Source organism: Larimichthys crocea, chromosome XII (genome assembly GCF_000972845.2).
Source record: "Larimichthys crocea isolate SSNF chromosome XII, L_crocea_2.0, whole genome shotgun sequence".
In the NCBI taxonomy this organism is placed as follows: Eukaryota; Metazoa; Chordata; class Actinopteri; family Sciaenidae; genus Larimichthys; species Larimichthys crocea.
In genome coordinates, this window is record NC_040022.1 from 31,260,000 (window position 1) to 31,277,171 (window position 17,172).

The following is a 17,172-nucleotide window of genomic DNA, read 5'->3' on the forward strand; positions in this document are numbered from 1 at the left end:
AACAAATCAAAACACACATCAGAGAACAGGTACGGAGGCTCCGAGTGGTCACACATTTTATTTTTACTCTGTTTTTTCCAGATCTCATTACTATGGATTATGTCATTATCTTGGACAGCAAAGTTTAGTTAATCTGAGATCTCAAGAAAATTACCAACATAAAAATACAAATAACAAGCTCTCAGGAAAATAAAGAAACGAACTCATTAATGAAATAAAATGTGTGACCGCTCAGGGCTTCCGTACTTTCTCTGAAACTACATAAGCAAACAAATATATCAAAATATATGTTTGACCTCAGCATTAAACATGGAAGTCATCTACATTTTTCTTTTCCGCTATTTTAAATGTAAATTATTAAAAAAGGAGGAAAATTCAGTTTTTAACTCAGAAATTAAGCTTTTATTTTGAAAAGAATCTGACCGGAAACGTGTCGCGTCAGCTGTTTACGCGCGTGGACTTGACGGCAGTCCAACGTTGCATGCCTCGGTTCCGTTTTCACAACAAACGGGGGTAAAATCGGTGAATATCTGACGGTACCGGCCCGGGAACGCAGCCGAGGCTCCGCGCGTCATGTCCCGCGTGCAGCTGCTCCGCGCGCTCGTCACCGAGCGGCTGTCCGCGGCCGCGGAGGAAATCTTCGAGGCGGTGAGGAAGACCATCGCGGGCTACGAGGAGGAGATCCTGCTGTCCAGACGGGAGATCCGCCGGCAGCGCAGGATGCTGCAGACGGTCCTGCAGCCGGAACCGAGGAGCAGCAAACAGCCAGGTGAGCTCATCCGGTCACCGCGTGCAGCTCACCTGCAAACAGCTCAGCTGACGTTACCGAGCGTTAACGGGATGAAGTCATAACAACAAACAGGCAGATGAACGTGATGACAGGTTCGGTACCAGGTGAACACTCAGACACTTCCGGGGCACCTGCCCAGCGCAAACAACGTCATGACGCCAGAGTCCGCTGAAAAAAGTCCAAATTAAACATTATTATGTTTATTTCTGATTGTAAACACGCAGTAATCTGCAGATTAACACAGATTAGTGATTGTAAAGGTGTGTTTCTATAATCGGCATACAGGTGATGCAGCACGAGGCGCTGAACTCATAAAAATCAGATCATCAGTTGATGTAAACAAAGATTACAGATTATTACAGATTACAGATTATTACAGATTACAGATTATTTTAATGACTCCTAAAGTTTAATGTGTCACGTTGATGGTGTCAGTAGATCTCTCTGCAGTAATTAAACACGATGAGTATAACTGTGTTTTATTTGTGTGTAATAACCTAAAATAAGTATTATTATGTTTTTATTAGCGTACAAAGAGACTTTTCTATCTGCACCACGTTCTACAGGACGGACTCAGTCTCACAGCCGCTGTAGTTTTTCCTTCATGCTTGAAACAGGATGAGGCGAGGAGTATTCATTTGGTTGCAATCTGCAACTGCAAAAAGAGTCCACTAAATCTGACACACTGCACCTTTAACTACAGGGAGTGTTTGTGACAGTCAGTGTGCCACAGGCAGATATTTATTATTTAATTTTTTATTTGGTGTCATTCTTCTGTTTGCTGTTACCTGATACGAACGTTTCATCATCAGAGGTTTGACACTCTGAGTTTATTCTGGCTGGTTCTGATGGATTTGTGTGTTTCTCTCTGTAACATCTGATCAGCAGTTATTTGAAAAACTGTCACAGGTCAAATATTTATAAAATAAAATAAAATAAAATAAAATCTGAATGTGTCACAGGAAGTCATGATGACTGTGACACCTTGTAGACAAACAGATCCAGATGTCTGCTCTTATTCTGTTTGATGTCTTCTTTCCTGCAGACCAACCACAGCTGGCTCTGTCCGTCTGGGACGAGGACTTCCCCTGCGATCAGCAGCAACAGGACCGCCCGGACCAGGAGTGGAGCTCCAGTCAGGACCAGGAGGACCAGGAGCCTCCTCAAACTGAAAAGACCCGTGGGGAGCTTCCTAGCAGGCAGGAGGAGGAGCAGCAGCTTCAGGACCCAGAGGAGGACAACACCATCACGTTCATCTTCACTCCTCCGTACGTGAAGAACGAGCTCGACCAGCTTCAGTCCGGTTATCAGAGCGCCAAAGGAGAAGGAGATCCTCTGCCGAGCACTTCGGCCGAGCAGGACCAGACGAAGACGGAGGGTGACGACCGGGCGTCGTCGAGCTGTTCTGCACCTGAACACGACGACAGCGATGATGAGTGGAGGGGCAGCATCGGATCACAGAGCGACGACAGCGACAGCAACCGCACGTGGAAGAAGAGGAAGGGCCCTCGACTGCCGACGGCTCCGACACTGCACCCGAACAAAAAAACTAAAGCGCGAATCTGCTGCAAAGTCTGCGGGAAAGCCTTTCACGCCAACGTCTCGTTGGTGAATCACATGGAGGTTCACCCCAAGGACGTCTGCGGCGTGTGCGGGGAACGTTTCGACACGGAGGAGAGCTTTCATGTTCACCTGAAAACACACGTGAAAGCTGAAATCTGCAGCATCTGCGGGAAATGTTTCGGAGCCTCCAGCTCTTTGGAGACGCACATGAGGATCCACACCGGAGAGAAGCCGTTTAACTGCAGCGAGTGCGGCAAGTCCTTCAACTGTCGACACAACATGATGCGACACATCAGGATACACACAGGGGAAAAGCCCTACCCTTGCTCCGTGTGCGGGAAATGCTTCAATGACTACTCCACGTTGAAGCGGCACCTGCTGGTTCACGTGCACAAGAAGAACGTTGAGCCGAACAATAGATCTGAAAACGACAACGACGGCGACAGCGAGAAGAAGATGAAGACGTCGTCGCCAAAGAAGCAGCAGACTCGGACCATATGTGAAGTGTGTGGGAAAATGTTCCACTCCATGGTTTCTCTGGTGAATCACGCCAAAAGTCACGCCACAGACCTGTGCGGCGTTTGCGGGACGCATTTCGACTCCGAGGAAAACCTCAAACTTCACCTGAAAACTCACAAAAACGGGAAAGTTTGCGAAGTGTGCGGAAAGTGTTTCGACAGCCAAGGAAACCTGGAGATGCACATGAGGATCCACACGGGGGAGAAGCCGTTCCTCTGCAGCGAGTGCGGGAAATCCTTCAACTGCAGACACAACATGATGCGGCACATCAGGACACACACAGGTGAGAAGCCCTACCTGTGTAACACCTGCGGCAGGTGTTTCAGTGACCACTCCACTCTGAAGCAGCACAGCAGCACACACACCGGAGAGAAACCACACCGCTGTGAGATCTGCGGGAAAGGCTTCCACCGAAAGACGTACGTGAGACTTCACATGAAGAGCCACACGACCGAGAAGTGACTGTAAATATGTGCAGTGTAAATAAAGTTTGAAGTGAAAAGTTGATCTCACCTGTCGCTGTCCTCCGGCTGTGATCCCACAGGATCTGGTTTTGATGTGAAATCACTGTGTGACATCACAGATATCACTCCGTCCTCTCGTTCCCCTCATCTTCAGAGTCTCTGCACCGCGTCACGCCTCGGACTTCACGCCGCTCAGTCCCAGATTTACTCCGATGGCTTCGTTCGCTCGCTCTCTAACAGCTAACAGGAGCTAACAGCAGCTACGCTGTCCATCAGGAAACTCAACACTACTGTAAAAACCTTCATTTAAATTCTTACTTCAGTAAAAGTTCATATCAGATTCTGCAGTTTAATGTTGGAGCTCATTTTCATCATGTTATATTCTGCTGGGTATCTCAGTGTATCATAATATCACACTGTATTAGTTGACTTATGTGTTTTAGTTTTTTAAAGTTAAAGCTGTCAGATATATGGATTGCAGTGGCATAAAAACAGACTACTCAAAAGTAAAAGTATTTCCAAATTGTACCTGAGTAAATGTACTTGTAGCTCAATGAGCAAAGGCTCTAACTGACTGTTAGTGATCCCGGCTCGTCTGTCTGTCTGCTGACTTCATCACAGCTCGTTTGATGAACACTAATCAATCAAATAAAGACACTCTGCACAGTCTGCACATGCTCAGAGGAGTTTGGAGATAACTCTGCTTGTTTTCTCATTTGATTCATTGTTAAAGAGTCTGCTGGACTCTTCAGCTCGTCTTTAAGGCGTCACACTTCACACGTTTGTATTCAGGATGTCATTTGTCACCATCCCTGTCGCCTACTTGACTTTCCTCAAAGCTCAGTCTTTATTCTGGTGTCTGTTCCAGGCGTCAGAGGACGAGACCAGAAATAGTCAAATAGTAAAATCTCATTAAAAGACCAAAAACTTCCTGTGCATCCAACTGAAGATGTAAATCTTTAAAAACACAAATATGTACTTACATTTTCTAAAAGAAAACAGCTGACACAAGCTTTGATCTTTTGTTCATGAATCCATGATGACGGTGTGTAGATAAACTGAAACAGCTTCCTGTCTGATCACAGCCTCGTTCATCATTCTGTCGTCCCAGCTGATCTGACCTTTTTTTTAAATGTTTCTGATCACATACTGAATATTTTTGTATTTTCATATTTCCTCTCAGATTTTGTACGACACATTTTCTTTTATTTCTCATGTTCTAGTTTTCAATCAGATTTTTTCCTTCATGTGCTGTGTACACCACTAAGTGGCGCTGTTTCCTCTGTAACTGCACACACACACACACACACACACACACCGATGGAGTGTGTGACGGAGTTGTGTCGTCACGATGTGCCTCGGATTTAAACATGAACAGGTCTGTGACGTTCATCTGTTTGGTCCTTCTAATAAACTTTAAAACTTTACTGAGCATCATGTGTCAGTCATCTGTCTACGACCACTAACACACGTCTGAATATTATTATAAGAGCTGTTGTTGTTGCATCTTTGTCTCCCGACGACTGTCTGAATCCTGATGACGAGTTTTGTGGATAGATCTGAGCTCATGTAACTGTGTGTGTGTGTGTGTGTGTGTGTGTGTGTCAGTTTGTACTGTAGCCTGGGCTACACTGAACTGTGTAATGCTGCACAGAGTGAGAGGGTGTGTGTGTGTGTGTGATTATGGACAGGAACTTCCATGATGTCGATTGGCAGGAAAAAGTGACAATTCCTGGAAAAACCCAGCCATAGTTTTTCCAAAACAGTGGGCCTAACTTTTAAATAGAACACATGAGAACAGTGGTTCCCAACCTGAGGTTCAGGCCCCCTTCAAGTTCAGCATTTGGTTGTTTTGTTGGCTGATAACTCCATCACAGTGTGTGTAAGCCTTTAAGACTCCTGCACAGGAGAGTTGGCGTGAGGCAGAACCTTTCAGAACTCTCAGTGCTCATTACATACCTGGTTATATTGTCTTATATTTGATTCTGATTGGCACGGAGGGGGTGCATTATTTTCAGATAACCTCTCAGCTCTGACTCTCAGCTCTCTGAGTCATCCTCATATCATATCATACCAGATGCTGCTGCTTTGAGCTGTCATACTTGTCAGGCAGGTAAAGTTACATTATTTCTTTTATTTATACTTGTACTCAAGAACAATGGAACAGAAAGCTGTCCTTGTTTTTTCTAATCTCTACAATAAATGTGGTGAGTACAAAGTTGGCATGACACACAGATGTTTACAGGAAGCACGTCAGGCGTAATTATAGCACAGTTACACTTCCTTGTATGCCATGCAAATGCAATGCACATGTGCAGTTTTGAATGCTCAGACTATAAACGAAAGTCAAATAAAACAGTTTAAGTGAAACAAAAGTGAAAGATAGAAACTCTTTGACGGAAAGTTCCTCCCATAGTCTGGAGGTACGTATAAAAAAGCAAGTTAGACGCACAGCCTGCATTCCTGCAGGAACCTGGTGAAGGTATGTGAACACACACTTTGAACACACACACACACACACACACACACATATTATTAATACGTATGATGAGGTGAAGATAGAGTTCTAAACAAATCAATTTTAATCTCAGTGAGAAGCTTCAACAAAACTGATTTTCTCAGAATTTAAGCTGGTAGTTAAACTGTGAATGAAGAATAATCCTTCTGCTCAGTGAGGCCTGGAGGCCCATTTATTTATTTTGGATGTTCTTTTTGTGTACATTAAGTACAATAAGTATTATTATTATGATTATGATTATTATTATTATATATCCCCTGTGATTATAACCCTGTGTTAGAAACTGTGACTACTCCTGCATATTTAGCCAGCAGTATTTCCACATTTTCAGTTAACTTCTCAGTTATTATGAAATCAGTATTCACAGAAGAGGTGCAGATTTTAATTTTGTATTTGTGTTTTGACTGTAAAGAGTGTTTCTTACTCTTTAGGAGTATTTTCTGTTCTTCACACAGAATGCTTCTGAAGTCTTTACACTAATAAACCTCTTTCTTACAGTGATTCTGAACAACATGTATCAGCAGTACGAGTGGGCCGAAGAGGACTTTATTCTGCCCTGTGGGGTAGTTCGACTGGACCTCCCTCAGCCAAATAGTCATAAAACATATGTCATGTACCACGGCACCACCAGGAAGGCTGCTCAGTCCATCCTGGCTACAGGTTTTCGACAGTCTTCAGGCGGGATGCTCGGCCGTGGTGTCTACCTCAGCAGAGACCTGGAGAAAGCTAGCCGTTATCCCATCAATCATCCAGAACACGACAGGGTCGTCATCAGGGTCAAGGTCAGTGTGGGGAAAGTGATCGCCATCAATCGTCAAGGCCACCCACTCCAGAAGACCTGGCATGACTCCGGCTATGACACCGCCTGGGTACCACCCAACTGTGGAATGGTGACGAGCGGGTTGGAGGAGAATTGTGTCTGGGATCCAAAACAAATCCAGATCATGGCTACAATCAAGCCACGTCCAGTCCAGTATGGTAGATGTGGTGCACATGGTTACATGTGAGGGGAATTCATTTTGTGTGTTCAAAAGTTTTTATATATTTGGATAAAAAGTGAAAATAAATCACGTAAAGTCATGTTAGAGTGTCATGAGTGTATTTTTATCTTGAGATATCTGCCTCTGCAGCATCATCGCCGAGTTTTCAGAAGAGACACAGAAAGAATAAGAACAATGTAAAATGTAACACTGCTCAGCTAAAGAAGAAAACACACCAGTCCAACATTTCCAGTCAGTTATCACAGCATAGCTGCTCCTTAGCCTCTCATATGCTTCATATAGAAGCTGTGAAGTGTAAAGACACTAAACTATTTTCTATAATGTACATTAGTCATGGTGGTGGTGATGGTCGATCCAGTCCAAGCACGGCTCCCAAGACCAATGTGCAAGGCTATCAGTATCTGCAAACATAAATATATATTTATTATTCCTGATTCCTTCAAAACATTATACTGCACAATTATCATTTTAACTTATGTCATAGCTGCTAAAGGTTAGCACAGCATATCCAGAAACGGTGCATTGGAAACAGATTTATCCGTTTATGAACGCTGAGGTGTGATACTACATGTTGTCATGTGGAGGGGGCACTGGTTCCATGGTTAACACACACACACACACACACACACACACACACACACACACACACACACACACACACACTGTGGGAGAGAACACAGTGATTAAATAAACAAATGAATGAATAATTAGTCTATGAACTGACTGACTCTTTGCTTCATTACTTTAAATGCATTTTGTCTTTAACTAATTAAAAAGACACTGGATTAATATAAAGTTTAATTAAGAATCACCTCATTATGTAGCAAATATGTGACTGTGAATCACGTACAGTCGATGGATTATGTAACTGCTTCAGCAGGGATGTAAGACTTGTGGTAAATTAACTCAAACATGCAAAATTTAAAGTTTAAATTTAAATTCAGAAAGCTTCATCAGACCCTTTTTGACTTTTTTTGTCACCACCACTCAGTTCAACTAGTTTCTGGTGAGAAAATGTGAGTTTACAGTGAATTCAAGGCCTTTAAAACCTTGAGAACTGGATCAAAAAGAAGCAGAAGAAGTCCTTTTGGATCTGTTCGGCCTCAGGTGGCTTTATAGTCTGTGCAGCACACAGCACCCTCTAACCTCAGAACCTCCAGGAATGCCCTTTAACTGTGAACATATATGAAGAATAAAACTGGTCAAACCTGAGACACATTGACGTCTTCATTGATCCACACAAGAGACAAAAGACAAGGACACAAAGTACACCGAAGGAGACAAGAGTTGTGTCTTCTGGAGGACAAAGATCCAAATCTGAGAAGCATCTGAAGGAAGACAGAGAGCAAAAAGAGAGACAGCACGAGGGAAAGAGTAAAGTATGATCTGATCTGATGAGTATGTTTCAGACAGTTAGATCACTGGCACTTTTCTGCAACATGCATGAAATCAGACTAATCTGGTGGAAAGAGTATCAGCACAGCGAGATTCATGTGTGTGTGTGTGTGTGTGTGTGTGTGTGTGTGTGTGTGTGTGTGTTCACTGCAAAGACGCATAATAATTATAATTATTATTATCATACTGAGTCATTCTTATATTTCTCTTTTAGTCAGACTAGATACACATGAAGGGTGGATTTATTTATTATTTATCTGATTTGATTGTCCATTCAAAATGATTCAAATTAAAATACACAGACATGTTCTGATGTGTGTAGGAATTCCTCTGTGATGTTGTGACGTCATCTCCATTCTTCATATCTTATATGTTTGGGTTGTTTTGTGTTTGCAGGCTGTGGATGCTGAGTATTTTCAGTATCTGTATTTATTTATGTTCAGTATTTCAGACAGATGCATGACAGACACTTCTTATCTTCTTCTTATGCTGTGTGGGGGGTGTACTGGTGCCCAGGCTGCAGGGCTGCTGGCTCCGGCTCTGTAGGACCTCTTGGCTCCTGTAGGACCTCCTGGCTCCTGTAGGACCTCCTGGCTCCTGTAGGACCTCCTGATGCCGCTTTTTAAGCTGCAGACGTCATTTGCTCTAAATGAGAAAATAAATGCTTTGACTGAACTGTAGCCTGGTCCATGGCCGCATGAGGGCCTCTGTGCTCTCTCTGTGGCCTCCAAACCTCCAAACCGCTCTCCTCATTTCAAGCCTTTGCCAAATTCCCTCCCCCTCCTCCTCCTCCTCCCCCTCCTCCTCCCCCTCCTCTCTGCCTGCCAGGAGCTCCTCTCAGGCCGTGTAGGGGAGCATTCACACCCCGCTGTCGGCGTTTAGCGGATGGGGCTCTCAGCTTGAGCCGGAGGGAGGTGGAGGAGAACGATGAACGGTAACCCGTGCGCCCGCAGGCTGGCCCGGCGCTCCAAGTCCGCCCTGCTGGTCGCTGCTCTGGCCGTCCTGCTGGTCCAGACTCTCATCGTGTGGAACTTCAGCAGCCTGGACTCTGCCGGCGGGGACGGAGGCGCCAGGAGCCGGGAGAAGAGAGAGGAGCAAGCCGGGGGGCTCAACAAAGCCGACAGGGAGCCACCGCGGAGGGGGCTGCAGAAGAAGGGCGACCCGCCGCCGCCGCTGCTCGGGAAGGCGGCCGCTCGGCACAAGCTGCAGGCGGTAGGTTTGAATCAGTCATCATTTCATTTTTACACCTGTGTTTCCTCCACCGACTGGGAAAGGAGCCGCATGGTAACAGCGGGGCAGATGCTGCTGCGTGGCCGCAGCTGCTCGCCTGTTGTTTGGGTATTTGCATGAACACAGTCGGCCTCTCTGGTTCCTCCGGTGAGGGTCTGCGGCCGAAGCTCATGGAAACGTGCCAGTTGAAGGTATCGATGAATGGCCGTGCAGCAGGTTGAAGCCTGATCAGGTGAAGGTAACATCCTGCAGACAGCATGCAGGGCAGATGATACTGACACATACATGATCATGACCTGACATAATCCACAGTATGTAGAATGATTTGGTCTGGCAGCCACTAAAACATCATTTTTCCTTTAATATTAAAGGTCAACATGTTAATTAACATTTTAAGAGTCATCTCAGCGTTTCCTCTTGAGCTCAGGCTGAATGAAGCTCAGAGTGATTTAGTGCTTTAATTAAAGCTGACACAGATCTGTCCCTCTGATGTTGTAAAGATTGTAAAGACATGCTGTGATTTCTGTTTCCACCGTGCTGCCGCTCAAGTCAAACCCAAACTCTTTGTCCTCTCCTCTTCGTGGCTTCTCCCTGTCTCACTTTCATTAACTTCAGCTCAGCAGTTTGTCTCCTCGACGTCACCTGTGAAGCTTTTCACAGTCAGTGTGTGGACGAGGCTCACATGTAGGCACAGTACATGAACGTGAGACTGCAGTGTGTTTATGCTCAGAAATAATGTGTGTGTGTGTGTGTGTGTGTGTTCCCTGGTGGGATCCAGGTGTTTTCTCATGTTGTTAAGACGTGAACATACTGTATATTGTACTCAGTGTGTGTGTGTGTGTGTGTGTGTGTGTGTGTGTGTGTGTGTGTGTGTGTGAGAGAGATGTGGGCTGTATTGCAGGCATCCATTTTTACATCCTTTCATTACAGTTAACCGGATACCCTGTGATCTTCCCTCCTGTGTGTGTGTGTGTGTGTGTGTGTGTGTGTGTGTGTGTGTGTGTGTGCAGAGCTGTGTATGTCCTGACAGTTATTGGCTTTTAAAACAGTCAAGATGAATGCCAACACTTTTTATTGGAAATGGAGTTTTGGTAGGTGGAGGAGAGAAAACAGGATGAAATGAAACAAAGGTGGAGGTGAAGGAGGTCGACGTGAGAGCTAAATGAGTAATTAGAGAGATGTGAGGACGTGGCCGAGCAGGGAAATAACCACGGTGTGTTAATCAGCTGTGAGGGTGTGTGAGGAGTGTTGGACATGTTTTGCTCGTGTCCAACGTCTCTTTGTCTCCAGAGGCTGCAGAGCTGACAGACAGATGAAACAACATGAACAGCATGTGTCTAACAAATATTCTGCTGATCAGTTTCTCAGTGAACCATTGTGTCAGGAAATGGGACAAAATGTCCATCAGCGTCCAAGAAGACGTCTTCAATGTCAGCTTGACCTGTTTGTCCATCCAACAGTCCAAAATGTTCAATGATGATACGATATGAATATGTGATGACAGAGGACGGTCTTTGTCCCTCTGATTCATTGGGTGCAGCATTCGTTACACATGTTCTCATGGATCCTTGAAAGTTTGTGAATTTGAAAGGGATGAAAATCAAGGCCTTGAAAGTTTTTGAAAATGTCCAATGGTGTCAAACTGTGCTGTTTTCAGTCATTATATTTGAGAGAATTTGGGCCTGGAAAGTCCTTGAATTTGATGATAAAATGCTGATACAGGGCTGTCGTTCAATTGTTCGTCTATAAAATGTCAGAAAATAGAGAAAATGCTGGCTGTGATTTCTCCACACTGATGACTTCAGATTATTTGTTTTGTCTGAGCAACAGTCCAAAAACTAAAGATATCCAATTCATTAGAATGTTTTTATATCCTGGCTTGAAGTTATCAGTTATCAAAATAGTTGCAGATTGATTTTCTGTCCTGTTGATTTAATATACACATGATATATGAATAAACTCTGTCCTGTGGGTGCCGCTACAGGATGATCCTCGTACATTTTTATATTTCTGCCGTTACTTTGTAAACTTCAGCTGATGACGAGGAGCTGATTGTTGAAAATGATCGCTCTTCTTCCTCTCTCGTGTTTTGTGTATATCAGTGAAGGTTGAACATGTGTGAGTGTGATAAAGTGTGTGTGTGTGTGTGTGTGTGTGTGTGTGTGTGTGTGTGTGTGTGTGACTTTCACTGCAGCAGCCTCCACAGTAAACACATTCACATTACAGAAACATTTAAATACGAGCAGTGTTCAGCTTTCCAGCAACCAGAGTGCAGGAAGGGACTGTTTACAGGTGTGTGTGTGTGTGTGTGTGTGTGTGTGTGTGTGTGTGTGTGGTGTAGAGGGGTTTTTTTTATTGACAGGAAGAAGCATCCGATTTCCAATAAAAGACTGGACATCACTGGAAGGAGCTTAATAAAACCCCCACCTATACACTGTGTGTGTGTGTGTGTGTGTGTGTGTGTGTGTGTGTGACTTTCACTGCAGCAGCCTCCACAGTACACACATTCACATTACAGAAACATTTAAATACGAGCAGTGTTCAGCTTTCCAGCAACCAGAGTGCAGGAAGGGACTGTTTACAGGTGTGTGTGTGTGTGTGTGTGTGTGTGTGTGTGGCCGTCACACTGCAGCACCATGTGTACTGACTGTTGATGTCCAGTTGAGTGTGTTTACGGCAGTCATGGATGGTGCCACAGTCGCACAACTCTCACATTCATCACACCTTTTGAGGGGGCGGAGACACACACACACACACACACACACAGGATGCTGACCGCATGTGCATCAGAGCTGATTCACATTCTAACAGCCAGATCAGATCAGATTAGAGGATCAGGTTTCTCTGATGGGATTTCTGCTAGTTTAGATTGTTCCATAATCCCTAAATCCTGTGTGTGTGTGTGTGTGTGTGTGTGTGTGTGTGTGTGTGTGCGCGTGTGCGTGTGCGCCTCTGTCTCTGTGTGGTGGTGTGTCTGGTGTGTGTGTGCGTCTGTGCCTCTGTGTGTGTGTGTGTGGTGTGTGTGTGTGGTGTGTGTGTGTGTGTGTGTGTGGTGTGCGTGGCGTGCGTGCGTGGTGTGCTCGTCTCTGTCTGTGTGTGTTGTGGTCTGTGTGTGTGTGGTCTGTGTGTGTGTGTGGTGTGCGTCTGTGCCTCTGTCTCTGTCTGTGTGTGTTGTGTGTTGTGGTGTGTGTGTGGGGTGTGTGTGTGTGTGTGTGTGTGTGGTGGTGCCAGGGTTTTTCACAATCTGACAGTGAGGTGATTTTTGGTGAGGTTGAGCTCAGACGTAGCTGCGATGGTCAAAGCCCAGAACAAACAGGAGGTCACAGACATGATGCTGATTTACGGAGGATCTCTCTAATGATTTCTGAAGGTGGAGCGAAGTGTCTCAGTGGATTCTCTCTGTGCAGCATGTTATTGTCTGACACTAATGTTTAAAGCAGAAAGCTGCTTTCTGTTTTTTCTGTTTTCTTTTAGATAATTCTCACTTAATCTGACAAACAGACTGAAATCCCTGATGTAATCTGGGTCGTCCTGCAGGTCCGACTATAACACAGCACCATCTTATCACTCAGTCCATTTAACGAACTTTCTGTCCATCTGGCTTCGTTTTTTCCACTGGACGGCTCAATTTTCAACATGTTGTCAGCTGTCAGTGTTTCAGACGGATCATTTCCATCCATTTTTTAGGAGATGACTCCGATTTTTTTTGTTTTTAGCATCTGTTTTTTTTTCTTTCACTTCATCTTTGATGAAGAAAGAGACAAAGATAATGACATCACATACACGTGTGAGTTTGATTGACTGTTTACTCAGTTCTGTTCATTAGAAATATCATCCATCCATTTCCTGTAAAGTAACCTTATCAGGGTCACAGAGAGCTGGAGGCGGGGTACGCCGCTTCATCACAGGGCAGACACATGGAGACAAACAAACATTCACGCCTAGAAAGGTGGTATTTATTTGAACCTGCTGCATGAATGATGTATAAAAGACAACATCTGACAGAGTGTGGAGAAACATCACAATTTGTCTGTCACCATTTAAGTTGATTCCAGCTAAGTGTGGCACTTATGTTCAAGCCACACGTCTCCTGTAGTCTCTCATATAGTTCCAATAAAATGATCACATAGAAAAGCTGTATTACATTTTACACTTCTAACAGTCTCTGCAGATGTAAGTTCAGCTCTTATGTCCTTCCATTGTTGTGACTCCTTGCCGTATGTGGTGCTCTCACATCGTCTGAGTCTGGGGATGGTTTTGTCATCTGTGAACTTTCTCTGTACATGATTCACTTACAGGTGATGACAAAGGTCAGACTGTTGTGGGGGCCGATCTGCAGCATCATTTGACTTTTCATACTCGAGTGTTCATGCAAATACAACTGACACACACACACACACACACACACACACACACACATATATATATATATATATATATATATATATATATATATTATAATATATATTACAGGTAATAAAAACACAAAGTTTTACTTGAGGACATTTTGGGCATACTGTTCTGTTTTCACTGGGCAGCAGTTCCAGTAAATTCCAGGCTGTATGCTCCCACAGGTATACTGAGTAGACACACACACACACACACACACACACACACACACACACACACAGAGTGAAGTGTTTGATTAATGCAGAACTGGGGCCTCTTGATGCTGTATACAGCCCAGTGAAAGAGCTCTTTATTGCTCGATATGAACATGCTTCCTCACACACACACACACATACACACACACACACACACACTTATGATGCTGCTAATTAACAAACGGTCTTGTTAATTAGGCGCTGTGCTGCTCATTTGAAGTGTTTGTGCTTTAAATTGAAAATTTACATTAAATTAAACATTTTAAGTTTTCAAAGTTTCTCCCACACGTGTGTATTTAAACATGAATATGAAAATATGAAATCCATGTCTTTGTCTCACTGACTGTGATGTAATGTTACACTTGTATTCAGTGACATGCTGTACTTAAACAATTTTTAGGGATTGTGAGTAAGAAAACTAAATATATTTAATATTTTAATCTATACAGAGAAGTGAGTCTTCAATTATGCAGATATATTTTTAATAGAACACAAAGATTCTCAGTTTTATCCTCACCAGTGTGATCATGGCCTCAAATCAACAGATGTCAGAGCAACATGTCTCTCTCTCTCTCTGTGTGTCTCTCTCTCTCTGTCTCTCTCTGTCTGTCTCTCTCTCTCTGTCTGTCTCTCTCTCTCTCTCTCTCTCTCTCTCTCTCTGTCTCTCTGTCTCTGTCTCTGTCTCTGTCTCTCTCCCCCCCTCTCTTCATGTCTCTCGCCCCGGGCGTCTTCCAGAATAGGCTCTCTTGTCTCTTTTCTGTCGCCTTTCTCATCGGGCAGCAGGAGGTCTGAAGGCAGCGTACACGACTTCAATAAGAACCTGCTGAGCAGGAGAGAGGCTGAAAGCAAACTGACTCACACAACAACACAGTTAGCAATGCCTCAGTGTGTGTGTGAGCAGAAAGAATGATGTCTTTGTAGGTGAGCGGTGGTATTTTAGCTGTGGCCGGTCTCCATGGAATGCACAGACTTCTGGGAAAAAACGCAGAGGGGTCTGAAGGAGAGAAATGCAGTTTGTATTATTCCGTCATGAACGAATGACTCGAGGACGTTTCACACTTTGGTTCAGGTGCAGATTGTGTAACTGCAGCGTTCACAGTTTGATTAATCGACCTTTCTCATCATGTGTCTCCTCTCTGTTTCCATACGACCTCTCAATAAAAGCTCAGATAAAAACAAAACTCTTCGTCTGAGGCCAACACAGGATCTGCCGACTTTGGTTGGAGCCTCAAATGTAGAGAAACTAAAAAACCAAACACTGAGCAAACCGACTGCTCGACACTATGAACGCGTGGCAGCAAAATAAAGGAGTGTAAATGAGCATATGAACATTTTTAGAAACTTTATGGGACCTGGATAACCTGGAGTTTAGAGAGTAAAGAGAGAACGGTGAAATAATGAGTCATTAATGTTATCTGATGAACAGAAAGTAAAATCACTGGAAAGATCAGCTGGTTTTGTTGATGTACGATAGTAACATGAAAATATTTTTGGGCTTTGGGCTGGAAATATACACACACACACACACACACACACACACACACACACACACACACACACACACACACACACACACATTCCTTTAAGCTGATATTACAGATGAGATAATGAAGGGTTGTCTGAGGAGCAGGTGGCAAGAGCTGATTTTACTGCCTTCCCACAGGCACTTTGATTTTGTGTGTGTGTGTCTACAAACACACTCACTCAGAAACACACTCTTTATCCCTGGAAAAGACAGATATAGAGCGATTTGTGGGATTAAAATACCCATCAAGGTCATGTGGCTTTGCTGCTGAAACACACACACACACACACACACACACACACACACACACACACACACACACACACACACATTCATATATATCACCACCTAACTCTGGGAGGTCAAGGCCAAGGCTACAGCTGCTTGTGTCTCAGGGGGTCAAAGGTCACTTTAGCTCAGGAAATCATTTCCTCTGTGTAGAAAGAGAAAGTGAATGAGACTCAGAGTGTGTGGGAGGATTTACAGTCACTTCACAGGCCTGTAGTAAACACAGACCTACTGTAAATTATGAATTACATTTTCAAAGCAGAAAATCTGTTCTCACTGTGTCCTTCAGGAGCCTCTCGTGGGTTATGGTAATTTTTCTTGGTCTAGCTTCATGTTTTTATGGTGACAGTGTTGATTTCTTGTCTTCAGGGGGAAAAGGACATAACCTTCAAACTGTTTCATCATGAGGATCAGTCATTTTGTAGCTGCTGCACCTGCAGTTACTGATTTTCAAAAGCAGAAAAGTCACGAGCTGGTGCCGGAGAGACGTTAAACCCTCTGTAGAGCTGAGGGCAACTGTAGATCATTTCATATAAACGTGTTTGTTTGATTTATCGTTAATGTAAAAGTACTGATCAGACGCCTGTTGTGTCGTTTTCCTTCACGAGCAGGTGGAGCTGTATTCCAGACTTTCAGACTTAGCTGTTATTGTGATAGAGAAGGACAACATGATCATTCGGTGCAAACATTATTCATGTACTTGCATGTTTTCTTCAAGCGGGGGTTTAATCATTTCCTCTGAAAGTGAATCAACATGAAAATGTGTCAGAGTGATTGAATCTGTATTTTCTCTTCATTTCCAGCCTCTCATCTCATCCTGTGGCTGCTTCTTCTTTTACTGTTCACTGTAACCCAACATAAAACACATGCATGTAGACCAGTTAACCAAATCAGGGTTTAGGAGTTGGAGTCTGATCTCTGTAACAACAACAACAGTTTCATTCTGCAGTAGATTTACAATAACAGCCTCCCAGTGGTTTACATGAGGAAACTCTTTTAATCTGTAACAGCAACTGTTTAATTAGCATTAAACTTATCTTAACGAGCCAGGCGAGTGGTTCTATGAGGCTGAGCAGAGATTTGTATATGAGCATGCAAACAGTCAATATGGTACATCATCTGGGGAACATGCATTTTTGTACAAATGTCGGTCCATCCCATAGTTGTGGGTGAGACGAGGGACAATAAATCCTACACACTGGCCCTTTTAAGAAGTACTTTCAGGATTACAGTTAGTGTTGTTGTCAAGACCACCTAAACCAAGACAAATCAAAA

The 17,172-nt window shown here is 43.9% G+C and overlaps 2 protein-coding genes across 6 annotated transcripts in view; both read left to right on the forward strand.

The window, feature by feature from the left end:
• Window positions 1-377: 377 nt before the first annotated feature.
• Window positions 378-4,768, forward strand: LOC104923394 (gastrula zinc finger protein XlCGF57.1). The gene is made up of 2 exons (XM_010736467.3): window positions 378-769; window positions 1,836-4,768. Exons 1-2 carry the CDS (start codon window positions 574-576, stop codon window positions 3,332-3,334), a joined length of 1,695 nt encoding a protein of 564 aa, XP_010734769.2. The 5' UTR covers window positions 378-573; the 3' UTR covers window positions 3,335-4,768.
• Window positions 4,769-8,410: 3,642 nt separating this feature from the next.
• LOC104923371 (xylosyltransferase 1-like) overlaps window positions 8,411-17,172 on the forward strand; it is a 28,335-nt gene continuing 19,573 nt past the window's right edge. Inside the window, exon 1 of one of the 5 annotated variants that reach the window (XM_027284933.1) lies at window positions 8,411-9,462. In XM_027284933.1, coding sequence (XP_027140734.1) covers window positions 9,178-9,462 — 285 coding nt within the window. In that variant the 5' untranslated portion in view covers window positions 8,411-9,177. The other 4 variants (XM_027284932.1, XM_027284931.1, XM_027284935.1 and 1 more) reach the window with 4 other exon arrangements.